A 26,916-nucleotide genomic window follows, 5' to 3' on the forward strand; every position below is an offset into this window, starting at 1 on the left:
ATCCACGAGGAGAGGGGTCAGAAAAAAAAGAAAGGGAGCGGCTCGGTGACCTTGTGTATTGTTGACCGCTGCGCTGAATAGAAACGACTAGAATAGAAATAAAAGTAAGTTAAACTATTACCAGGCGTACATTAAAGAATATTTTAATTGTGTACTGTCTGTGTTGGTACCTCATACAGGCATATCAATGTTTCCAAAATTCGGTGCATCTTCTCTTTTGAAAAATTATTAAAACTTTTAAATACATTTTCTGGCGTATATTTTGGTGTGAAAATAATATTCTAGTGGTTTTTGTTATAAGAACACAGTGGTGTTGATGTTTTTTTGCACCAGTAATAATATATACAATTCCCCCCCCCCCCCCATGAATTACCAAACATTAAAAATAATTGGCATTTTTTAATATCCAATGTTCTATTTTGAATGATTCTCCATGTATATTTGTTTAGCTAAGTGCGAATCTAGGTAGGGATATGGAGGCTTACACCACTCCCCTCCTCAAAAGAAATTGTTTATATCATGCAACTCCCTCCCCTTTTTAACACGTTTTTCTTAACTCAGCTTCGCGTTTGTTTGTTTGTTGTTAAAATTGACATCGAAAATTAGCCCACTTCTGATTGCTATAGAGATCTGAAATTTGGCATGCAGGCTACTTTCGCCTAACAATTTCAGATGCAATCATAAAAACTAGCAATTAGAGACCGTAATTAGCTTAATTTAATTACGCCCCAAGGACCATAAAATTGAGGACATGATTTCTAAAGATACCGACAAGACTGGAGGCCTATTGACACAGTTACTTCGGCCCCAATCGATGTGAGCGCGCTGGCCGTGATCGTATAGTGGTTAGTACTTCGCGTTGTGGCCGCGACAACCCAGGTTCGAATCCTGGTCGCTCAATATTTTTAATCGGTGTATTTATAAACACTTAGTCAAGTCATACTTAATCAAGTCATTAGATAAAGTAGAAAATAAACTATATATAAAACTTTTTTTTAAAAACCACGTTTTTCATGTGTAGCAACGGACTAAAAAGGAGAAAATAAAATACTTTAAAAAAACTTTTTAAAAAACCACGTTTTTCTTGTGGACTAAAAAGTAGAAAATAAATTTTTCTTTTGTGCTTCCTCGAGCTGTGCAGATTCTTGTGATGACTGACAAAAAACGTGGGTCGGGCAGATGGGTCGGGAAATTTGATGGTGAACGTACCCACGTTTTTTTTTTTTATTTTCTACTTTTTAGTCCACAAGAAAAACGTGGTTTTTTAAAAAGTTTTTTTTTAAGTATTTTATTATTAACACGTTTTTCTTAACTCAGCTTCGCGTTTATTTGTTTGTTTGTTTATGGATTTGTTTGTTGTTAAAATTGACAACGAAAATTAGCCCACTTCAGATTGCTCTAGACATCTGAAATTCGGCATGCAGGCTATTTTCGCCTAACAATTTCAGATGCAATCATAAAAACTAGCAATTAGAGACCTAAATTAGCTTAATTAAATTACGCCTCAAGGACCCTAAAATTGAGGACATGATTTCTAAAGCAAAAATTATCAATCCAGATTTATCAAAACAAAATTAAGAGGTTTTATCAGTGGCGGAGTGGTCTAGCGGTAGAGAGTTGGACTGCTAACCCGTTAGTCTCGAGTTAGAATCCGGGTTTAAGTCAGTAGACCGTCCCTGAGTCCACCCAACTCTGATGGGTACCTAAAAAATCCTCTAAATTTTTATGTATTTAAAAACACTTAGTCAAGTCATACTTAATCAAGTCATTAGATAAAGTAGAAAATAAACTATATAAAAACTTTTTGAAAACCACGTTTTTCATGTGTAGCAACGGACTAAAAAGGAGAAAATAAAATACTTTAAAAAAAACTTTAAAAAAAAAAACACGTTTTTCTTGTGGACTAAAAAAGTAGAAAATAAATTTTTCTTCCGACCCTAGGGGATCTACCAATGACTGCTCGTAGATTTTGTGCTTCCTCGAGCTGTGCAGGTTCTTGTGATGACTGTTCATACATTTGATGACAAAAAACGTGGGTCGGGCAGATGGGTCGGGAAATTTGATGGTGAAATTTTTTTGGCGAAACTGAAATTTTTGTTCGCAGCCAAATCGCATCCTACCAGGGCGCCGACGGACACGCCTGATTCAATTAAATGAGCGGCTATAAAGTCCCATCTTATACATTGTCTATCACACTGTTTAGAAAACGTAGTTAAGGGGGAAGGCTCCGGTTATTTCTTTACAGCTTTATTAAGATACATCCGCATATGCATTTCCGCTAAAAAAAATTCGTGGAAAAATCTTGGTAACTTTGAAGTGATGCCTGGAAGAAACTGACAGACCGGCAGATACACCTACAATGCTTTATATATATATATAGATCAGTGGTTCCCAAACTTTTTCGTGTGGTGACCCCCTTTTATAAAAAGTAAGTGACACGCGACACCATCAGAATTAAAAGGTCGAAATTAGTAGGGAAATTTATAGGCGCTAAAATAAGATGTTCTAGTAGACTTTCAATGTGAATTATTCTTGATAACTGTTTTAATGCGATGTGTGAAATTGCCTGCTATTAACGAACCTCAAAATTCAAGGTTGCGTTTTTGTTAGCGCCAACCTCATTTCATTCTCAATATTATTTGATTTGTTTCTTGGTTTTGTTTTTAATTGGAAGAAGTGCTGAAAATCTATTCTCGCAAATACATGTAGAAACATAAGACACTATAACTCGAAAGGCAATCCATTGTACGTTTTGGTCTGAATGGTGCATACTAATACTACACCAAAATTTTGTGAGCAGCTTTTCATTTAACAAGGTATGTGACACAAATATAATCATTTCGCAAATTTAAGAATTCATCTTGTAATTCATCAGGGCTGCTGGCAAGATCAAGGAAAGCAGAGAATAGGTACCGTCTGTCTTAATGTAGATCCTTCTACTTTCAGCTCAGCGAAAAAATGCTACAGTTGGTTTTTAGGGTTTAAACTCCGGTAAAAAAAATACTCGTTAGGGAAACAATTGTTTCTCTATAGCTGTTTTAAGGTACATCTGCATGTGCTTCCATAAAAAAAGTGGGAAAATCTTGGTAACTATGACAACAGTAGCCATCTTAAAAATGAACCCATTTGTAGGTTTTCCACCATTCATGAAATATATTTTAAGCCCAATAAACAATGAATTCATAATCTTCTACCATATTTTGGGGTACTCAGCTAAACAATTTAAGTGCATATCTTCAAACTAATTTTTTTATGAATTTTCAAATTGTGGGTCCGTTAAAAACAATAGTTTTAATGCCCCAAAATAAAGTGTATTTAACGGACACAAAGTTTTAGTTTTGAAGATCTCATAGATACATGACTGAAAACAACTTGGCACAGTGCCACTTCCAGTTATGTTAGTAAAGCCAGATTTCAGCTATTTTTCTAAATATTTTTGGTATTTTTATTGCTAGAAAGCCAGAAAAGCCCTTCCCACAGTTTGGGAACCCATGATATAGATAGATTGTAAGTGTGAACAAACCCTCACACCTTATCACAAACCATGCCTCTCCTGTAAAGTGTCACATTTTATATGGATGACCCCTTTATTTACTCTCAAATAGACCCTAAAACTAAAAGAATTTTCCTTTAAAAAATGAAAAAAAAGTTTAACAGCAACAGGTTAAAAATTAGCATTATCATTTGGCTTTAATTCACAGAAGTATAAATGTAGATATTGTAGGATAGATAAAAATAACACTTGTCCTTTTTCAAAGATTTTATTTTTAAAATGACCATTGATAAAGTGTATCTTTAAAATTTCTTTCCAGTCACTACATCTACAAATGTTGAACTTATTAAAGAAAAAAAAATTAAATGATGAGAATTTAAAAATAAAAAAAATTATATGCATAATAAACTTTTGTTAAAGTACAGCACATAAGGTAAAAAGTCTGCTACTCATTTACAAGTTAAATACATTGATAAAATCCTAATCATGATATTTGTTTTAAATGTAATACATTTAACACAAGTTTCAACTTAATTTCAAATTAAAACTTCAATGCTACTTCCACATCTGTATCAATGATTAAAATGCTTGTGATAATTTTTTCTCAGTTCATTTAACTGAATTTTTAAAATGCTTTTTTGTTATTGAAGTTTTTGCATTCTAGTAGGCCCTATGTCTTGGGTTTCCTATATTTCAAAGACTTATACAAATTCTATACAGAATAGGTACTACAGTAAGATAATTACTGATTTAAAGTCTAGGGTTAAAGTGACTGGATTATTAATGTTAAACTATATTATACATAATACTATAACAAAACTTTTCAGAAAGTAAATACTTATAATCTTCTCGCCTTTTTGGGTCTATTTCCATTGTGAGGTAGCCTGGTTGTATCTGTGATTGAGACTATGTTCAATCCAGAAAGATGAAGTGCTTTTAAAGCAGGCTGTTTGGGATAAAAACAATGTGTTAATATTTTTTTATTACTTTAAAAAAAAATAAACACACAAAAATAAAATTATGGAATTAATACTTTATAGAAAAAATTTCAATCTCTAAACAACAAAAATGATTGTAAATAATAATGACAGATAAAAACATGAATATATCTATGTAACTTCATGTCAAAACTATTGTTCTTGCCCTAAAATGGATTTGTAAAATGTTAGCCAACAACTCGCGCCATAAATATAAATAAAATGGTGCTCAGTGCGTTGAATAGCATCCATTGATCAACTTCTTTCATTATAACAATGTCTGTACTATACAATGGGGATCATGTTAATATATTTCATTGTGCTGGATTAACCTAAGACTACTGATGTTTTCATAAAAAATTAAATAATTACTGGCTAAAGACAGCAAAACATTTTGAAAAGTTTTTGAAAAAAAGGAAACAATGCAGAAATATTACTCTAATTTTGTTTATTTTTCAAAATGATGAATTATATAATTTCAATAAAGCTAATAACATAGGCTAAGGATTTATTTATCTTATGGTTAGCTTTAAGGTCAATACTTTTTCTTTATGTTTTTATATTTTGTTGTATATTGTAAAAAAAACCATTAAAGGGCATTAAATATTGTTCAGGAAGGGCGTGGCCCGAAACTCTTGAGTTCAAATCAGTAGAACATCCCTGGGTCCATCCAGTTCTGATGGGTACCTAACATACGTTAGAGAGAATAAAAGGCGGCTTGGCATAATGCTGACCACACTATCCCTGAATAGGCAGAGGTCACTGAAACAGATGAACTCTACTCCATCTGCCCCATGTGTCTTGGGCCTAAACGGGAAAAGATGATGATGATGAAATATTGTTCACTTTATATCTACTCTTTCATTTTTTAACATTTTCTTTATGAAACCTCTTTCCAGATATTTGGTCCTTTTCATTCCTGTTTTTGCCTCTAATTTTATCGTATGTAAAGTGTTTCTCATTGACGTTTATTGCAGTGACCCATATGGCACAAAAAGAACACAGAGAAAACTACTTTCTTTTAAAATGAGGAGGAATGGGTGAATACTGACAGGAAAAACCAGGAAAACTACAGGGTAGCCCTTATAAAAATGGTCACAAAAAAAAAAGCCTAGTCCATAATGACATTCTGCAAGACCTCAAAAACTTAGCAGCTGGAAGGGGGGGGGGGGAGGGGGGGGGGGGGGGGAAGGTAGAAACAAACTAAAGACTAAAAAAACTAAAGACTGCTGCCTTTGGGCTCTTACTCAACACCTGACCCTTACCTCTACCTTCAAAGTTTGTTTTATTAACACACTGTATCAATACATTATAAAAATAACAGGAGAAATTAGTTTAATTATTGTGCACTGTTGTTCATTTCATAATTATTTGTTACAATTAAGTGTCTTTTGTAATGATGCTACAGCATCATATGTTGAAATCTTATCACATACCATTACTTGTCAAAAACTTTCCATAAAATTGATACATACAGAGGTCTACAGATAAAAATTTAATGCTTAACACAAAACTAGTGTAAGGAAATTGTTAATTACCAGTCTTCCTGCTCCAATACCTCTTATACAAACTCTTACAGAAGTTACTTCTTTTTTAATAGCATCCTGAAGAAAATAGCATAAAGGATAAAAAGTTGTGTAATGGCTTACTCGCAACGTGTTACTAAAAATGATAAAAGGTAGAAATATTTATTTGTAAATAAATACTGAAAACTTCAGCAAACAGCGGAGATGTTATACTAGTTATAGGCTATCTATAGAACTACTAAAACACACCAGGCAATTTGGTTTGAATGTGTGTGCCTGTGCATTTATATTTACTTTTTAGTATATTGAGATGAGAAGATATGCAAAATGTGTAAAGTTCCCATTTCGATGGTCCATGGGTAAGTGTATTAAAATGTGTACTATGTGAGAAAAATAAATTTATTTTTAAAATGAATGCACAATAAAATATTGTGTAAAGGCGATTATAAAAATGAAAAAGTATGACAAGTAAATACCGTAGCTTCAAAGCAAACATGGTGTCCAATTGGCAACAAAATTGCTGATTGAAAACTTTAATGAGTTAAAATATTTTTTACTCTAGCTTTAATTTGATCTATACATTCATTCCTTGTTTCTTTTAGGTTTATAGAAAAACTTAGTTTATCATTACTAAACGATAACTGCATCATTTTTTCTTTGGTTTTTTAAGGGTGCGGCTTAATACTCTTCTATTTTTGTAAAGTATAATTCTGGGCGTCCATCATGTTTAAAAAAAGTACAGTGTAGAATTTAGTGTCAAGGTTGAAAATCAATGATTAGATGTCTCTGACACTTAGAATACTTAGATATCATTGGTCCATATGTACTTAACACCTTTTGCAAGTCAACTCCAGTTTCACTTAAGCCTTTTTGCAAAGGTACTGAAAACTGATGGTTCATCACTTAGAATCTTTTGTGGGTGATAAAACTTTAGTGTATAACTAGAACTGGTGAAGGTGAATTTAAAAAGGGGCGTTACTATTTTTTTTTACAATAAGTATACTTAAAAAAGCTCTTTTGCATTTTGGCTCCTCTTTATCTTAATCTTTGGTCTAGGAACCACAATATACTGACCCCTGCCAAAGCTATGGCTGCTGCTTGAGCTGCAACATTGGTTCCTTTTTTAGCATTCCTAAATCCCACTGTACCCTGTAATGACATAAATAGAAAAATAGAAAATTTCCTTAGAAATTCTAAAATGTTTATAAATGTTTTCAAAATTATATACAAAAATATTTGTCTATGAAATAAATATTGATTTTCTTAATAGAATGAGGATTAGCGTATAAATTTAAGTGGTACCAGGACAAAGTCAGTAACCTTATAGTTTAAAACATTTTCTTAATGAAGTAGAAATATTATTTATATCAGTGGTTGAAAACAAAATCATGCATGCATTTCCATTAATTAAATTAAACTAGTATATAATAACAGCTTAAGTAGAGTGCACAAAGAAACACATATAAAAACAAACAGAAAAAAGAAGAAAGATACCACCACTGTTTTTAAATGGAATTAATGAGCTTTAGTGAACATGTTTTAAAAAATGTGTGTATTACATAAAACAGAAAGTATGATCTCCACTTTTATATCATAAATTCAAATACAATCTGTAAATATTCACCATAATGTCAAAATGATACCACCACTGTTTTTAAATGGAATTAATGAGCTTTAGTGAACATGTTTTAAAAAATGTGTGTATTACATAAAACAGAAAGTATGATCTCCACTTTTATATCATAAATTCAAATACAATCTGTAAATATTCACCACAATGTCAAAATGATAATTGAATAGATATCATTGATATGATAATTTCACTTTAATGTTAAGGTAAAGTGCATTATTAATAGTGATATTATCTATCTAAATTTTGAATTGGTTAGTGGACCATTGCAGAGCTACTAGTGTCCTGATCGTATTATTCCATACTTTGCCATCATGAGTACCATGTTTTAAACCAATTCATCCCCTAGTGTTGTCATCCAAAATTTTCTTTTGCCTGTCTCTTGTATTTTTGTCTGGCACTGTACTTTGTAAGATTGTACTAGACCGGACGACCTGTCCATACATTTTATGTTTCCAGGGATGCTGTCTTTCTTGATGCTCTCAAACTAATCCTGATTGATCGGCTTGAGACAGCATTGCAGTGCTTGAGGTAGTTTACAGTTTTCCTGAAAATCCTACATCAGTCATTCCTATTCCTGATATATACAGTTTGGGATCCCTATTGCCTTACAGAGAATTCAAGGCCACACAATTGAATTTTGTCAAACTCATATCTCTCAAGTTCTTTGAGTTTACCAGCTTCTTTAAGGGAACACATATTCCAATAGCTGATTATATATCGTTCATTGTGTTTATCCTTGTTTGTAGACTTTACACCTCTATCCTGATCTGTGCTTGTAGACACAGCCCTTGTCAACCTGGGGATTGGATGAGCTGGTATGATTGGTTTAGGATCTTCATTCTTCTTGTGCATATCCAGGCCTAAGTGTTGCAGGGTGGCCAACATCCCTTTCCATATGGATGACTTCATCTAGGAGACTCACCTTGACCAGAGCACATGGTTCTTCTTTCTTCTTCTTCGTTCTTAATTTTAGTATTGGAAAGTATCCCCTTCAACACAATTAAGCATACGTGTCAACTGGTTATGCACCATTTATGCACCAGTTATGCTTTTAACATCAATATGGTTTGGTCTGCTATCTCAGGCCCTTTACTGGGGTATGCTGCTTCAAAATTTTCTTACAAGATTTGATGCAAAACTACACAGACATTATGACAGAAGAAAAAGCTTAAAAATTAAAATTTTATCTGTACATTTTATATTAAAAATAAAATAGCAAAAGTTAATTATAAAATTCTACTTTAAAATACTTACAGCTGATTGAATAGCAAGAACAATACCTAAGAAAAGTAAAAAGATTGTTTAAAATATTTAATCTTTAAAAAGTTTATTATTTGGTTTTTAAATATTAATGCCAAAGTGTTTTTAAAGGGCCAACAGACTGAGAGGCAGAAAATAATAAGGCTGCCAAAAACAAAATGCACACTCTAGTTAGTTTCCAAGTTTCACCTTCTTCTTCTTCTTCGTTTTTAATTTTTAGTGGTGAAAGGGATCAAGTCTTATCTGCCAGAGGGTTTGAACTCGAGACTTTTTGGAATTTATAAACCATGAACTTTTGCCGACTCGACCAAACCTCCAACACAATTAAGGATACGTGTCAACTGGTTATGCACCATTGAGGCCATTGACTCAGATTTCAGCCTGCTTTTCTTTTTGGATTTGCTTCCATAGCCTTTGTCCAACCGAGAACAAACTACAAGGCAGCAGTTGTTTGATTTTGGGGTTGTCTCTCCTAGAAGAGTGGCTGTCCCCAGCTGTCGAGCCTCATCTGCCCGAGGGTTTGAACTCCAGACTTTTTGGTGTAGCAACCATGAGCTTTACCGACTTGACCATGCCAAGTCTTACTGTATGCGATAGCTTTTCTATGATGATGAGGTGAGATAATAATCAAAGTCGTTCATCATGCAACAGATGGAACAATGGAAAAATGTGCTTAAACAGAAGGAGTTGATAAAGGCTGTAGGGCCAGCTAAGGGTGCTACAATAATTTCAAAGCTCAGATCCTCTATTTATGAAAAAATAGAGACCTTGCAAATGGCAGCGTGATGGAGAAGCAGCTAGCAGGAGATGCCTTAACACAGGGCATCATGTGCTAGAAGGCACAAACAATATGCAATGTTTAGATGAAGCAGATGCCACACAATTTTCCTATTAAATAAACACTTAACAAAAACAATTGGGGTGGCAATGGGGGCTGGAACAGATAAATGACATTTCAATTAATTTCAATAAAGAACTTATTTCCTGAGATACAAGCAAATCGATCAGACTGTACCAGAACAAATTATATATGAATATATATATATATATATATATATATATATATATATATATATATATATATATATATATATATATATATATATATATATATATATATATATATATATATACATATAGATATATATATATGTATATATACATGTATATATATATATATATATATGTATATATACATGTGTATATATATATATATATATATATATATATATATATATATATATATATATATATATATATATATATATATATATGTATGTATGTATATACATATGTGTGTGTGTGTGTGTCTAAACAAGATGGCTATAAGAATAAAGGAATTCTAAGCTTTAATCATAACTGAATTAAATTAGGACTGTGAAACAAGACTGGAAACGACACTAACATCAGATTAACAGGAATAATCATAGTCAAGTTGGATCTTACCATCTCCATTTGTAAGTGAAATTACTGTATTATTACTTGTTGTCTTTACATTGATGATTGGCAGGTCCAAGTATTTGATACCATCAAATAACTGGGAGTGAGTTGCCAGAGTTGGAAATGATGAACTTCTATGAGAGAGAAAAAAAGGGAAACATTTTTAAAGAAACCTTTTAATATCATTGTATACACTAAATGCATTTACTAAAGTTTTCAGTAACAATACGTGCAGAATTCAATTTTTAAAAACTCTTTTCCTGAAAAGACCTGTTTTAATTTCTGTTAGAAAATGATAAAAATAGCTAGAATCTGTGACACTAGCCCACAAATTTGAGATTATCAAGCAATGATTTCCTTAAAACAATTATTCTAATAACCAACCCACCTCCTTGCTGTGTATAATCTCTTAAAGGTATATTGGAATCAAAACATATACTATATGCTTAAGCCAAATAAAAATAAAATTACAAAAGATGTTTATCAGTTAAACATGGCATTTGTGAAGGTAGTAAAATTGGTGAATTAGGAATTTAGATATAAAATCTAGGCTTCAGGTCATCGCTGATTATTTCATTTATAGCTTGGCAATATAAGGGGATGGTGTGATTGTATGGTAGAGCACAAGATTTCTAGCCCCTTCCAACACAACTTCTGGATTTTTATCCAAGGGGAATTATTACATGAATGGAAAATAATACTGTGGGTGTCCTGACATGGTATAACAAGTTTTATATCCATTGGCCAAGTATTATGAAAATTATGACGTGTACAAAAACAAATGTCATAATAAGGAAAAAAGCCAGTAAAACCTCAAATAAAACATCCATAACAGGGACAATAGAATCTTGACAAAAAGATGATTGTAAGTAGCAAATACAGTTTATTAATGTGAATCGCTACATTAAATAATTTAACATTACACAATCATATATTTACAAGGACTAAAATAGAAAAAAAAACAGAATTCATGCTCATGCAAAATAACCTTATTTAAAACAGAAGTTAATACTGACCAATGCACACTTATGGATGCTAATGTCAAAAAAGCTTTGTTAGTATCTCTTATGGCTGGAACATTTTAAATGGGGCGGGGGGATGGGGGAAGGAATGCTGGCTAACTACAAAAGTTAAAAATATTTTTTCTTCAAGTTACATAGAGCATATTAAGCATTATATATTTGGTCTGCCACTAGAGGTGTGGATGACATTAACTTCTTGTTTTGGTATTGTACAGTCAGATGTATATGCATGTATGTGTTTGTGCATTTGCTCCATGTTTTGTTGTTCTGCCAATTTTTTTTAATACCATGAACTCTTACAGCACATTTTTGCTGTTTTTCTTCTATAAAACCTTTTTAGTGAGAATTTGGTGTACTTCTAACTGGAATACTTACCTACCGGTGTGTGTGGGTAATTTATTTGTTTACTAGTCTGTTGACCTCATAATACTGTCTGCTATTACTTGGGAAAAAATTCAGACTAATATCGTTTTAAGTGTACAGAAACGTATGTGTCAGAAAGGTTAGCCCAATAGTCTGAAGTTAGGTTCATAGAACCTTCCCTGAGTTTACCTAGCTCAGATAGGCCTAGCCACTCAAAAATAAAAGGTGGCTGAGCATAGAGTTTACCACAAAATCCCTTCATGTGCTGACCTCTCAGAAACTGGTGACCTCTACCAATCGACCTTTATGTCTGAAATGGGGAATTACAAATTTACTTTTAATGTGAGAACTTACCCATAATTTTTTTCAATGTCTACAGGCGTTGAATCTTGAGCAGCTTGGACATTTTTATGAGTAACTTGCTGTCGAATGGATTCAGCAAATCTATTATACTTCAAACTTGTACAATCAATTGACTTGGTAGCTTTATTCAAATTGAACAAAAACATGACTAATCACACAGTTTTTAAAACTCTAGACAACTAAACTAAATTTAATACACTAGTTGTTTTAAGTTGCTGCTGAAAAATACACTGGGTTATAAAAATAGGTAACTTAGCTTCTCAATAACTTTTTTAGAAACATGGTTTGCAGGTTCCTAAAATTATAGTAGCTATCTAATAAATAAAGTTCAATTCTGTATGTGGCAGACAGATGGACGGACCCGTGGTAACCGAGGAATATAGTAAAAAACTCGACTTGATCGGCATAGTGTAATGTATATAATGTGCTATCAGGGGTCTCCAAACTACGGACCGCGAGGTCCTCTCATCCGGCCCGCGGAGATCTTTTTGTCCATGGAAAAAGCGTTTGTTGGTGATGGCTGAGGAACTTTGCTCAGAAAAATCACGACATGCCTGGAAGAAACTGGTCCACGAACTGAAATTTGATATTTAATGCGGCCCTCGGACTGAAAAGTTTGGAGACCCCTGATCTAAATAAATGATTTAAAAAAATAATATTAAAGGTTTTCTAAAACAAATTTCATTTTTCAAACCTATAGTGTTTATGACGGCATGTGCATTAAACAAAATTAAAGAAAATGTATCACCCTTCACAAAAGTTCTAGTTGTGTCTGAAAAAAATTACATGGGGGGGGGGGGGGGGTTCTTTTTATTACTTAGTTTTGGTGTTGGAAAAAAATCCTAATATTTAAAAGCCCATTTTAGCACTTCTATCCTTCTCTATTAAAGCATTGGTTGCTGTACATTTTAACACCATTTTTATAACTATGGCTAGAATAGTTTTATTTTGGTGATTTTTTTTACACAGCGATTGTTGATAACTAAATCTACATGAATACATTAAATTTGTCCACTAGCCTGCATGTTAAGAAAAGTTATAACAGATACTGTTATGTGGCTTTTGTTTCTCATTTATTAGACCACTGAATATGACACTGGTATAGGAATAGTTAACACAACATGAATTAATTGTTAAACAGACTTGTGTCTAAGTGATAGAAATACAATTCTAACCTTCTAAAAAGCAAATATTCAGACATTTGATGTTAGATGGGTAATTTTAAAAATGGTACACATACTTATTACCCCTAAGGGGCAATACAACCGACTCAGCCCCCACCTGTTTCTAACTTACCATAAAACTTCTAATCTCTTAGTAAGTAATAGGGATAACTGTTCTTAGATCTCAGCCAATCTGGAGTGGTATGTTAAGTAATTTCTGACCACCATGGTCAAGCAGGGAAGCAATCAGACACATTAATACCACTGCTTCCCCCCCTCACAATTTCTCACCTCCATGATACCTAGCCCACACCAGTATCTAACCCACCATAAAACTTCATCTCTTTGTAGGTAACATGGACTTAGTCCTTAGACCACAGCCAACCAGAGATAGCATCTCTTATGTAATTTATGGCCCTCAGGGTCCAGTAAGGAGAACAAAGGGGAAATTAGCACCAATGCTCTCCCCTCAACATTTCTCACCTCCATGTCATGTTATGTAATGTATCCCACACAAGGTTTATCAGGGGAAAAGCAAGGCAGATTAGCTAGTACCTCCCCTTTTTACATCCAAGAATCTTAACTCTGGACAGCTACACACTAGGTATACTAATGTGCCTACTGTATTGTACTGTAAACTACTAGACTGTAAGCCCTACGAAAACCTGCAATTGTATCAATTGTGGAGTCCAATCGGGCCTAGAGATAACTGGTATCATTTAATGTATGTGTACACAGCATTAACTATTTTGGGTTTAGAAATTGATGTATTTTATTGTGAAGTTAGTCAAAACTAGGAGATAATACTTAATGCCCCATGGCTCGGCTACATTTGCCCGAAATGCTGATTTTGGGGGTATGGCTATAAATGCTAAATTAAACCAATTTAAAGTAAATTTAATAGCCTTTATTATGATTTTTAGATTGTTTAAGATGCGTTAGAATAATTTTGCATTAATTTCTATATTAGAAAATACTTGGATTAGTAAAAATCTTTAAAAATGTACATGTACAGGTGCTAAAAAAGTGTGGCTCTTAGTGCCCTTCTTTACCCTACTTTGCAAAGAAACAAATTGCATTAAGAATTAATGTAATTAAAAATATTAGGATAAAGATATCCTATTTTTAAATATTCATTTATTGTAGTTTTAATAATGGATTTTTAAAATAAAATATTCTCTTATTTCAAATACACCATTACGTTCCTTACCCCTTAAGAGAACATTTGACACCACATTTAAATATCTAGCTTACTCAGTTGCTGAGAAAAGAGAGAATTTTAAAATTATCCTAGAATGGAAAATGAAAGCCGAAACCACGTTCTTGTCCCCCAGCCAGCATAACAGGATGTCGTGAACTTGTGTACACAAGTTTTTAAATGCTGCCATGGTAATTGTGTCAACATAGGTTATTTACTCACCGGGAAAAAACACAAAACCGGTTGATACTAAAACTAGATCTAGTTATTTATTAAATTGGTAAAGGAAAATACACATTACAAATTCTACTCTACATGTTATACATACCATTTTATAAATAATGAACACTTGCATAAATCAAATGACCATAATAAATATTTTTATTTCAAATTCTAATCTTAAATATGCTTAAAATAATATGAGTTATAATAGTCTATAAATAATAAATACAAATACATTTTTACACTCAATTCACATTATATTGAGTCAACAGTGTGGCAGCTGAAGTTCATAGACGTGGAGCTCCGAGTGATGACGTGATTTTTTTAAAAAATAAAATCTCAAAACATCTTCACTCGCGTGATTGCTTGCTTACGTTTACTATCCCGTAGGTGAAAAATCCCACCACGGTCAGCGGGGTCACTGTGAGTTCACCAGGCCTATAGTGCACATCATAGAATGAACACAAGTTCAAGAGATCGTAGGTGTCTTCACTTCTCTCTCCCCCCCCCCCCCCCCCCTTTCAAGCAAATTGAAAAACAGATCTACTTTGCTACTTCTGGTCATTTTTTAAAAAGTTTAACATAGGCTTAATAATATAGACTTAGATCTACGATCACGCATGCTAGATACCTGTAAAAACATTTTACTAAAGATCTAGGATCTCGTCATGATACCTATTTTTTTTAGATAGCGTTTTACCTAGGGTAAAGAGTTAGAGTAACGCGGAGCAAACCGCGCAAATGCGGCCAAAACTAATTCTACATTTTAAAAATTATAACAGAGTAGAGCCGAATGGATACAAAGCGAAGACAAATTTTAAAACTTAACTTAAATTTTTTTTGTCTACACAAAAGGCACACGTTAATTTTAAACTCTTAAATGATAAACCAAATATAGTTTAATGTAGTAAGGTAAAGTAATTTAAATTTTCAATTTCAACTTGAAGTAGATCTGTCTTGATAAAATCTGTCATGAAAAAATAAAAACGATACAAGCTCTCCATCCTATACATAAACCAATTGTAATTTTAACAGACGATCGGAAAACAATGCTCGCGTAAAAAAAAAGTATTAAACTAAATCTAGGCCTAGCTTAAAAAACAAAATCACGCTAAAAATGCCCATAAACAGATTATAGCGCAAAAAAAAAAAGGCAGTTGAACAAGCATTGTTTAAAATACGCAGCAGTGACAAAGGCTAACAGATGATCAATTAAGTCTAAGAATAGCCCGTAATCAGGCCGAGCTCTAAAAAAGACCACTGAACGAGCATCGTTAGAAATACTATACATTTCATACAAATTATATAGATCTAGACGTATAGGCTACACAGCGTTGACGAGGTTAACCACATGTCACGAATTAAATTCAATGCGGCTAATGTCTGCCCAAAGTGAAGAAAAAAAACAATATACTAATAAAATTACTAATACAATAATAATGTCCATAATTTTACTTTTTCCGCTCATGCTACAATTGAATTATAATTAAAAATACTAGACTTAACAGTTCATTCCGCAAAAAACAAAACTAGTTGTTTCTGTCAGTAGTGTCAGGCAACTAGCGTAACGATGATGTAACGATACTAAAAATAGAGGATAGAAATGTCAGCGTGGGTACCTCATTTTGGGGTAAGATTTTGGAAATTAGAAGCAATAATACTGTAAAAATACATGGTAAATATCTCAATTATATATTCATCATCATCCTTCCTTTGTGGCCCCTGGGGAGCAAAGGGCTCCATGTCTTCCTTGGCCGGCCCACCCTCCTTTTTCCCTGGGGCTTCCAGTCCAAAGCAAGTTTTGCGATGTTTTCTTTTTCTTTTATTAATGTGTGTCCGATCCATCCCCACCACGGGCCTTGATATCTGTCTCTATTGGCTGTTGCTTTAAAGTTTGCCACAGGTCTTTGTTTGATATTTTGCCTGGCCATCTTATTTTAAGTATATGCCGTAAGCATTTGTTTACGAATGCCTGTAGCTTATCTGTATTTGTCTTCGTAACCCTCCAAGTGTCGGAGCCATAGACCAGCACTGCCTTGACATTTGTGTTGAAAATCCCAATTTTGCTCCGGAGTGACAGGGCCGTGGACCTCCACATCGGGCGCAGTGAGTTGAAGGCACATCTAGCCTTGTTGATACGACATTTTATGTCCTTGTCTGCTCCCCCATCCTTATTGATCATGCTTCCCAGATATGTGAATGTGTTCGTTTCACGTAAATCTTCTCCATTTAGTTGTATGGGCATGTCCTGGCTGATATTGATTCTGATGACCTCTGTTTATTTTTATTGATTTTTAGTCCAACTTTGGAGGCTTCTTCAGATAGCCGATTTAGTTTGGCTTGCATATGTTGATGCTTGTGAGATAGTAGGCAGATGTCATAGGAAAAATCAAGATCTTCCAGCCTTTTGGTGAAACTCCACTGGATTCCTGTGTCGTTTTTTGTGGTTTTCCGTATGGTCCAGTCGATTACCATCAAGAATATCATTGGCGATAGCATACATCCCTGTCTTACTCCCGTCGTCACCATGAATGGTTCAATTATATATTAATTTAGTGTTATTTGGGATTTTTTTCTGGCATTCTAAGGCATATTATTCATTTTATTAGCATCTCGCATTAAAATAATGATGAGAATTTGCGAGATAAACAGTTTTTTTCCATTTGTCATGGATAGGACACCTAAAATAAACGTGAAAACTGTCAGAAAAGACGCGTGACATTTCAGGGTCAGAGGTTAATCCTGCCATCTAAGCAACGAGCCGGACTAATTTATTGTTAGTTTGTTAGGCCTACTAATTTAATTTAGTTAAATTTAGTAATTAAATTTAGGCCGATGCTAGCCGGAAAAAGATACGTATGCGCAATGGAGAGAAACTACGACTTGCCTTCGCAGCGATGTTTTTTTATGGTAAACGTATGTTTACAACCGCAGACCCCTAGCCCTAACCCTATCCCTAGGTCACTGCGCATAACTATCTTTTGCCGACCAGGTGGAGACGTTGGGGCGAAAAATCTTTTTCCGACTAGTCACTTCGTTAAATTTACTGATTACTCACAAATAGATCTATGTTGCACACAGAGAAGGTTGATTTGTTCCTTGACGGCACACTTTAATGGGAATATTTGCAGCAGAGATTTTAACATTTTTAACGTGTTAAGTTCTAGACTAAATTCCTGAAGTAATAATCGATATCGATCTAGATCTAGAATTCTTCTAGATCTACTTCTAATTTAGTTCTCTGCGAATTCAACCTCTAGGCCTAGACTAGATCTAGGTTTAGACTAGGATAGTTCTAAGACAATTAGGGGCCTATAAATTTTGTATTTTCAATAAGAAGAGTTTTTTCTCCTGAATTTAAAAAAATATAATGACGGGATAGGAAAGTGTTTAATTTAAAACAACTTCAATAATTACATTTCTAAATTATGTTAATTAAATTAAGAATAAAGTATTTTGTAAGCATTTTTTATTATTTCTTTTTAAATTTTTAATATGGGCTATAAATCAAGACAATTGTACTATGCATTTTTTCGGATGCTACATTCAGATTATAATTTTAGAAATACAGTGCCTGCCTAGAACAAAAGTTGAAACTCGTTTCTTTTTCCGGTAAAAGAAAGGAGGACGTCAGGGTCAAACACTTCTTGAAAATGTTTAGAACTGCATTAAGAGTTTCTTCCTCTCTTAGTCATGCTACCAGACAATGCTTGAAAGTACAGACCGGTGGTAAGGTGTCTAATAATAATTCAAAACCTACTGTTTTTTTAATTAGATCTAAACTTAGAAGATTTTCTCACTAAATCTAAAATTTACGTGATTTTCTAGCTAGAAAAAACTAGGCATTTTGATGAAAATTTCAAAATGATTTTTTTAATTTAAAAAAGTATAAATAATAGCTAGCACACTAGTAAACTAAGCCAATTTAGCATATTTTAACTTTCTGTGCAAAGTCATTAGGCCCTTTTACTGCAAAAATTTCCAAAGTCAGGTCAGCCTGTTGCACCCTGACCCTCCACTCACTGAACTAGTTACTAGACAGAAGGAAAAACATGACCTGTGACTTTCATTAAAACAGAATTTACTTTTTTTTTTTTTTTACTATAAGTAAAAATGTGCTTAATTTTACCCAAAGAAGTAATAAAAATTTTAAAATTAATTTTAAGTAGGCTGTTGTAAAGTGAGATTTTAATAAAATAGTTGGTAATCTATCGTTTTGGGTACGTAAAATCTCTGCGGCTATTAATGTATGAAAACGTTACCTCATTGTCAAGGCTTTTAATAGAAGTATATTGTCATATGTTTGTGTCAAATATTATAAATAAATGAATAATAAACCTAAATCAATGGCTAAATATATCGAAATAGGCCAGAAATTAACTTTAAACAGCTTTGTCTGAGAGCAAGATTTGCTATATAAACAGCAGCCATTTGTAAAATAGAGTGGCTTCCCCCTGAATCTTGCGCTATAAGCTTATAAAAATAAAACTTAAACAAGATGACTGCTATAGTAAATGAGCATGATTGCATGATGCATCTGTTGGAAACATCGCTAGTCTTCATTTATTACGGAAAAGTTTTAATTCAATTGTTTAAAAACAGGTACATAAATGAAACAAGAAAACATTTTTGTATTTTAAAAAACATAAATCCTCCTCAAAATGTGAAATAATTATTAAAATTTAAGGAGTCACCTGTTTTTCACATTACTAGTCGCGGGCATACCCAAAACGATAGATTGCCTAATAGTTTTTCTTAGCCTACTAAATCTAGAATTTACCCAAATTTGAAATTAAACATGACTACTGAATGATAGATAGACATCCATATTTAATCCATTAGGCGCTAATTTTGAAGTTTTTAGTTCATTTTTAAACTAAATTACTTAATTTAATATTTATAGTCACTCACTACCATGACACGACACACCTCAATGACAACTCAACTTACGTCTGAAGCCACAGCAAACCACGAACCGGTTCGACTTTTTAATTGGCTATGCACCAGAATACCTCACTAGTAATGAGCCAAATAGCGGTCACATGGTTTATAAAATTTGGTTGTGATATGAACGCCAGTCTTATAAAAAGAACAGCTCACAATATTTTATTTCTTTTTTCGTAGATTGATAAAACTATTAATGCTTTACTTTCTCGCTCATTTTTGTACCTACTCCATTATTTTAAAAGTTCTATTAATTTTAATCAAACCAACTTTTGAATGTAGCTTCCATTGTCCAAACCAAATTTTAAAATGCTTTTCTGGCATATTTAGATCTGACACCTATGGTTTGTTTTTATAACGCGAAAAACTCAGCTATTTTGCTCGTGGTAAACATTTTAAACAGTAATTCTAAGAATGTCACTGGATCTAAGACGAAAAATTGTCGGAAGTCATGCATCCGATCTGTATGCCATATTGTTGTTAGCAACCGGCCACGTCTCCGGGTTAGCGAGTAATACTGTCAAATGGTAATCTATCGCTTTAGGTAAGTAAAAGAAGGTCCCTCATTAAATTTTAGTAATTATTTGACATATAAGGAAGATTTATGTTTTGAAAGTTACAAAGATGTTTCAAAATTTCATTCATGTACCTGTTTTTAAACAATTGTATTAAAACTTTTCAGTAATAGTTTATGGCCGTTTGGTTCGTCTACTTTCCATTTCAATGTTTATATTAGCCTTGTTTAGTAAGCACTTTCCAAAATGGCTTCAATATTCTGTCCCGTGTAGTACTGGGTTGTTACAAATGAGTGACCTCTGTATTTAAATATGTTAATGACGGTTTATAAAATGCGCTAGTGACCTAATTACATTCTTTGTCTTACCCAAGGCATTAGAGTTAGAGTGAAACTCTATGATAATTAGCACGTGCTTAGAGCTCAATAATTTAAAATTGAAATGCAGTACAGATCAACCTCTTATTGATCTAAATATAGACCTAATACATTTATTTACTGACTTGATCGGCTTACCGTGTTAAACGCGGGCCTAGCTCAACACTTAAGACGGCATAAAGTGTGCCATTATTACAGATGACATAAAAACAAGAAGAAAAAAAAAGCCTAGCTCTATAATGAACCAAGGTAATGTTTATTGGATAGATACATCATTTCTTTGTATAAAACTGAAATAATTATGCAATAAACAGTAACAAGACCTGTGTAAGGGGAGATAAGTGAAAATTAAAAAAAAAAATTTGTTGGAATATGGAAAGAAATTGTTAATATTGTTTATTAAGATGAGGTTATAGATAACAAAAAAAAATGAAACATGGTTTAAGAAGACTGATGAAAATTTGACAAAGTTATTCTTTCTGTGGAAACATAGAAATGTATCACAGGTGCGACACCTAGTGCTGACCTTTCTCTCTATCCGTAAAGTTTGATAACATAATTTACAATTACGTCTAGTGCAACTAAATTCTGGAACAATACTATGGCTAGCTTTAACTTTTTTAACTTGAGCTTTAAGTTTAACTGTAATAGCTGAGGGTATTTCTTGAAATGTATCCATTTTTGCTAATTATAACTATCTTTTTGGAATAGCAAGTTCCACAAGATCAGGGTTGGTCTTTCTCCGTTTTTTTGAAATAAAATGTAACTATTAACCCTAGAAATATCAATGAAATGAAGTTTTCCAAAACTTTTTGGTCTTTCTAAGAACATTATATTTATTAATTAATTGGTCACTTTTATCTACCCCTCCCATATGAATTATATTCCTGAATATGTGGTTGATCAACAGACAACTGTGTAAAAATACTTCCAACCTTTGATCTTCTGTTTACATTACAGACGGTTTAATTATCACGCCACTGAACTGTTATAATTTCACCTCCCCTAAACCATCGCATGTCACCTCTTTTTGAAACTTTATCAAAAGACTTCACCTAGAGCAATAGGAAAACCTTTTCTATTTTTTAACCCCCTTAAAATATTGTTAAAATCATGCTGTGTGATTAAAATTATTATGGTTATAAAATTCTGACTATTTGGTTTTTTAAGCCTATAAAAAAGTGGATATATTTGACATTTTAGTATTTTTTATATGAAACACAAATTGAGAAAAGGCAAAAGCAATTTGGTTTTTTTTTTGGTAATGTCAACATAAACAATGACATCCTGCTATTCCATTGGCTAGCATGAATTTTATCAACAAAATGTAAACAAAAATGGCAGAACTTGGTTATGTGGTTTAAAAATAGCATTAATTTATTAAAAACTTTGTCTGCTGCAAAGTTTTGTTTTGAAAAAATAACTATCGATCACAGGATTCCCATACAAACAATCACTATTTGTCTTATGAAAGTGAAGCCTATGCTTGATGAAAATAAATTTTCAAGTTCTGAATTCTTGAATTATTTTTCGGCTAAAGTTTTAATTTTTATTTTCTTCAGTTGCTTTGATTGCAAAATTTAAAAGATCCATGTTAAACAAACAGTTGTAAGGATTCTCATCAACTTGGTGGTTTCCATTGAGTAATTTAGTCATATATGAGCTAAAGACCTCAAAATTAGTGCCTAATTGATCAAATATGGTTGTCTATTATTCAGTGGTCATGTTTAAATTGAAAATTAAGTAAATTTTAGATTTAGCAAGAATATCTACTCTTTAGTTACACTTAACTTTTGTTGTCATAGCTGCTACAGCCCTTAGACAAAGTCATGGTCGTCATGAAACTGAGGAGGAATTCGACAACAGATATGTAAAATACTTTGATCGCCCAGATATTGATGGGTGGGAAATAAGAAAAGCTATGAATGACCTGACGGTAAGTGCTGCTAATTGTAATTAACAAACTACATTTTTTTCACATAGACCTAGATTATTTCTTGTATTTCTTTTTTTAGGGAGAAGATCTTGTCCCTGAACCACGTATTATAATATCTGCTATGAAAGCTTGCCGTCGTCTAAATGATTATGCACTTGCTGTAAGGTACTTGGAATCAATTCAGGTATTGGATATAATAGTGCAGAATATTGTTGGGAATTTATTAATTCACATGCATTTTTGGAGAAAACGGAAATAGCATAAATTACTACTTCCTGTCGACCCAAAATTTGACAGGAAGGCAGCGAATTAGATCTTTTACTTACATATGGAATTTCATTTATCTGTCTGATACAGTACTCAAGTTATAGGCTTTTGAAAAAATTTTAAGTAGAATAAATTCCAGTTACTGGAAATCACTGAAAAGTTGATACATACAAACAAAATTGCAAAACTACTCAGGGGGGTGTAAAACGTCGATTGGTAAAACCTCTTGCACAATTACAATATTTCGTATACGAGAAAGGTAAGATGGCTGAGTTGAATTCTAAATGAATTGATTAGACATTCTAAGGTCAAGAATTTTTTAAATGTACTAAAAATTATAAAATTAATAAACATTTTCTTAAGCTGTTAATAATAATAGATTAGGAAAAAAAAGTTGGTCATAAAAACTGCTTGCGTGGCTTGATGTTTTTAGAATATTTTTGGGGTTATTAAAATAGTTATGTCTTACTATATATATTTTTGTAACTAATATCCTTTTAAGTTGTTCTTTAATGGTTCCTTTTATTAAGTAAATATTAATTTATGTTGGCCTACATTTTCTAATTACCACCTGTTTGGTTTGTTTTTCCAGGGCTTAATGAATCAAACACCCTAAGTAATGATATTAAGAGTAATTTAAAACATTATCTGAAATAATAAAAAAAACTTAATGCTTAACTAAACCACTCGTACTTATATTTTTGACATTTAAATTTTAGTGGAAGTGTGGCAGCCAAAAGAAAGTTATTTGGCCATGGCTGTTGAAAGAAATCAAGCCTACCCTTGATGAGCTTGGAATTCTTACACCAGAGGAGATGGGATATGACAAACCTGAGCTTGCACTGAAAAGTGTATATGACATGTAGTTAACAGGTTTGTTAAGCACATTAAAGGAATGTTCTCACATTAAATTGTACTTTAATAATATGCCCAAAGGTTATTGGGGGTAGGCAAAGAAGTTCCCATGGAATTTGAAATAAGGGAAAGAATTGTTTTCGGCAGCTCTTTAGTTGAGTCCATATAAAGGGCTCTTCTACCTCTTCAGAGGAACCTCATCTATGTTGGGTGCTATATTTTCTGTAGTTTTGTGATTTTTTTACATGGCAGGGTTGCAAGACCTGCGCTCAACCATTTTCCCACGTTTTCTTTAACTTGCTTTCTCTGTGTGTTTATTTGTTTATTTGTTTGTCTTTCCAATCCAATCTTGCGATCGAAATTTCTGGCACTTCCCAGTTAGCTAGCGCGCTGAAATTTTCAGGGAAGCTTTCTTTTGGATGACCATTGAATATTCAATTGTTATTATTACTAAATTGATCAATGGAAACATTTTATTGAGCATTTTAGACCGCTATATAATCTATATATATAATTCTCCTCTGCTAGCCATTACAAAAAAAAACCAGCGACGCGTACCTCGCGCGCAGTGAAGCGAACGATCACATGTCGCCACAGGCTTAGGGGCAGAGAATTTAGCTTGAACCGAGTTTAAAGTTACAGGAGGTAGGCCTGTTTGGGGGAGACGATATGGTCGAGTGGTTGGGCACACGATTGCTATCCCACTCGACACGGGTTCAAATCTATGTGTTCTAGTCAGTAACGTATTCAAACAACGTGTTTTTTACGAGTTGTCTTTTTACGAGTTGTCTTTTTACGAGTTGTCTTCGTTTACCCAAAAAAAGTGAAAAGATAAAATCGATAGCAAGATTTTAATGCAAACAAACAGACAAAGACTAAAAAGTAGAAAATAATAATCATTAAAAAAGTTTTAAAAAACCCACGTTTTCTGATTGAACTAAAAAGTAGAAAATAAATGCTATAGGCCCTACATCACAATAATGCAAGCGATCACTCTACTATAAGCGAGCAAAAACGTGGGGCGCCGTGATTTTCTTACAGTTTCTAATACTGTTGACTCTCTACAAGCTCCCTAATAAAAAGTCAATAGTATTATCTAATCAATAGTAATATAACTTTTACTTCGGCGCCCCACGTTTTTGCTCGCTTATAGTAGAGTGATCGCTTGCATTATTGTGATGTAGGGCCTATAGCATTTATTTTCTACTTTTTAGTTCAATCAGAAAACGTGGGTTTTTTAAAACTTTTTTAATGATTATTATTTCAACTGGGCTTAGCACTTCCTGCGAGTTTAAAATGAGAAGCCTGTTTTTCACAGCTTGAGTTTTTAAAAAGAAGCCACAAATCATGTATATTGGCATCTACATCAAAACCCTATGCTTCTCGAGAACAGAAATGAACTAGGCGTTTCCTCTCAGTTTTTATCCAATGAGGGTATAAAGAATATTTTTGCTTCGTGGGAGGCATGTTTGCATGTTTTTTTAAAAAAGAAGGCAGCAACATCTGTATCTCAGTGCATTAGTTTTAAAATCATGTTTTCATTAACTGAATCATGTGTTTACCTGCTATTTGTAAACTCAGCTGCAGATCTTAATGATTTGCTATTTGGTAAAGAACCATCATTTCAAGACCTGACATTTTTTATATATATTTTTTTTTTTTGCACCATTTTTTGTGGATTTATAAATAAGTTTTTTGAGGTTGTTATTTGAATATTTGTCCTCTAATAAGTCAATAAAATTAGTTATTATAATTCAGCAAAGTCAGTCTTATGACATTGTTTTTTTATATTGCTTTATATACGTTTAAAACACTAATGATGTATGTTTTTGTAATGTAATGTCAAAAATTCTTTTTGGACCTTAGGTTGAACAAGAAGTTCCTTAATGACAGATTTATCAAGCAAGCTAGTGTTTCATGGTCTCTGACAAAGAACGAACTTCAAAACATTCATTGTGTGCTTATTTCCAAAATTAAACTATTTAAATTTAGTGTTTCAACATGTTCTAAATTTGTATTTGTCCAGTTATACTTGGTTGTTATTTACTTATTAAATTTCTATTAAATTTGCTATTGGTGTTGTAAGGATGTGCAATGTTGTGGATGGGCAGTTTGAAATAAAGTGTGTTACATTTACATATATTGAATGTCCTGTCTCAAAATGGTCTTGGCTTGAATTATTTGAATTGACACATTCATTTTTTTCTTCCCTTGACAATTTTCACTATGTGAGAAAGTTTAAATTCGTTATATCTACGATGAACTTTAATGTTTCCTCATTTTACCCTTGAGTTAAATTTAGTCTGTATTCTATATACATAGTAATATAGTAGGTAGTCCAAACTGAAATTAACTATTGATTGCAGACTTCTGGAGTGAGTATGTCATGAAAGAACTTTTAATTGTAAGGTCTATGCCACAAATTTTATAAAAATATCTCAATAAATAAAAAAGTTATGCGATTTTTAAAAAAGCAAAATTTGGTAAAAAACTGATTTTCAAAAAGTGCCATTTTTGAGAACCCATATTTTTTAAACTAAATAACATAGAAGTGTGGAAATTGGTAAAGTTGCTGCAAAGTTTGTAATATATATGCCCAATTTTTTTCAGTTATCTAAAATGAGTCTTTCTAAGGTAAAAAAATAATTGAAAATGACAATAACGCGTTTTGGTCACTTTTATTTTCATAAAAAAAAAAAATTCAATTTTTTTTTTTTTTTGCTTTGGAATAACTCTAAAATTATTGTGTTGGTAACATCGACGTGGAAAAATGTGTTAATTATTTTCAAAAATCACATGAGTTAAAATATTATTTTAAAAAATACCACAGTTATCTAGTGCAGGAGAAACAGAATCAAAATTTAGTAGAGTAAATGTAATGTAATGTAGTTTAATAAAGACGTGATGCCACATGCTTTGGTTTCCTTTCAAACCTGATAACTGCTTTGGGGGAACAGTTTTGGGGGAACATCTTTGTACGTCTTGTTTCCCTCAACCTTGATCTTGTGGAGCATCAAGAGTAAGTAATATGTTTTGGGAATTGTAGGGGGGAGTGGGGTCTTGGCCTTCTTCCCTTCCCTTGTAAGGAAAGTTCTGGATAGGCCACCGTAAATGTCTCCAGCTATGGAACGAACAATTGATTTAGTGATTAATAAAATATAATTAAATTTACTACTAGCCTATTGTGTAGGCCTACTATTTGTCCTATGACTATAACTGGAAACATATGAAAAAGCCTGAAAACACCTTTTTGTTAAAAGTAATTTATATTTTTTATATATATTTTTAAGAGTAATTCTACTGAATGAAATTTGAAATTATCGTTGCTTGTCCCACAATGGTTGAGATATCCAATGATGAAG

At 32.8% G+C, this 26,916-nt stretch overlaps 2 protein-coding genes across 2 annotated transcripts; one reads left to right on the forward strand and one right to left on the reverse strand.

Annotated features, from left to right (window-relative positions):
- Positions 1 to 3,748: 3,748 nt before the first annotated feature.
- Positions 3,749 to 17,984, reverse strand: LOC131954170 (small ribosomal subunit protein uS11m). The gene is made up of 7 exons (XM_059317707.1): positions 17,719 to 17,984; positions 12,069 to 12,198; positions 10,336 to 10,463; positions 8,884 to 8,909; positions 7,071 to 7,145; positions 6,009 to 6,074; positions 3,749 to 4,439 (listed from the first exon to the last, which is right to left on the reverse strand). The coding sequence occupies exons 1-7, from the start codon at positions 17,804 to 17,806 to the stop codon at positions 4,332 to 4,334; spliced, it is 621 nt and encodes a 206-aa protein (XP_059173690.1). The 5' UTR covers positions 17,807 to 17,984; the 3' UTR covers positions 3,749 to 4,331.
- Positions 17,985 to 18,230: 246 nt separating this feature from the next.
- LOC131954177 (cytochrome c oxidase subunit 5A, mitochondrial) lies at positions 18,231 to 25,625 on the forward strand. Its single transcript, XM_059317717.1, has 5 exons — positions 18,231 to 18,389; positions 22,302 to 22,432; positions 22,512 to 22,616; positions 23,419 to 23,572; positions 25,421 to 25,625. Exons 1-4 carry the CDS (start codon positions 18,314 to 18,316, stop codon positions 23,563 to 23,565), a joined length of 459 nt encoding a protein of 152 aa, XP_059173700.1. The 5' UTR covers positions 18,231 to 18,313; the 3' UTR covers positions 23,566 to 23,572; positions 25,421 to 25,625.
- Positions 25,626 to 26,916: the final 1,291 nt, after the last annotated feature.

Source organism: Physella acuta, unplaced genomic scaffold (assembly GCF_028476545.2).
Source record: "Physella acuta isolate Inbredline_101_S28 unplaced genomic scaffold, ASM2847654v3 ptg000078l, whole genome shotgun sequence".
Lineage (NCBI taxonomy): Eukaryota > Metazoa > Mollusca > Gastropoda > Physidae > Physella > Physella acuta.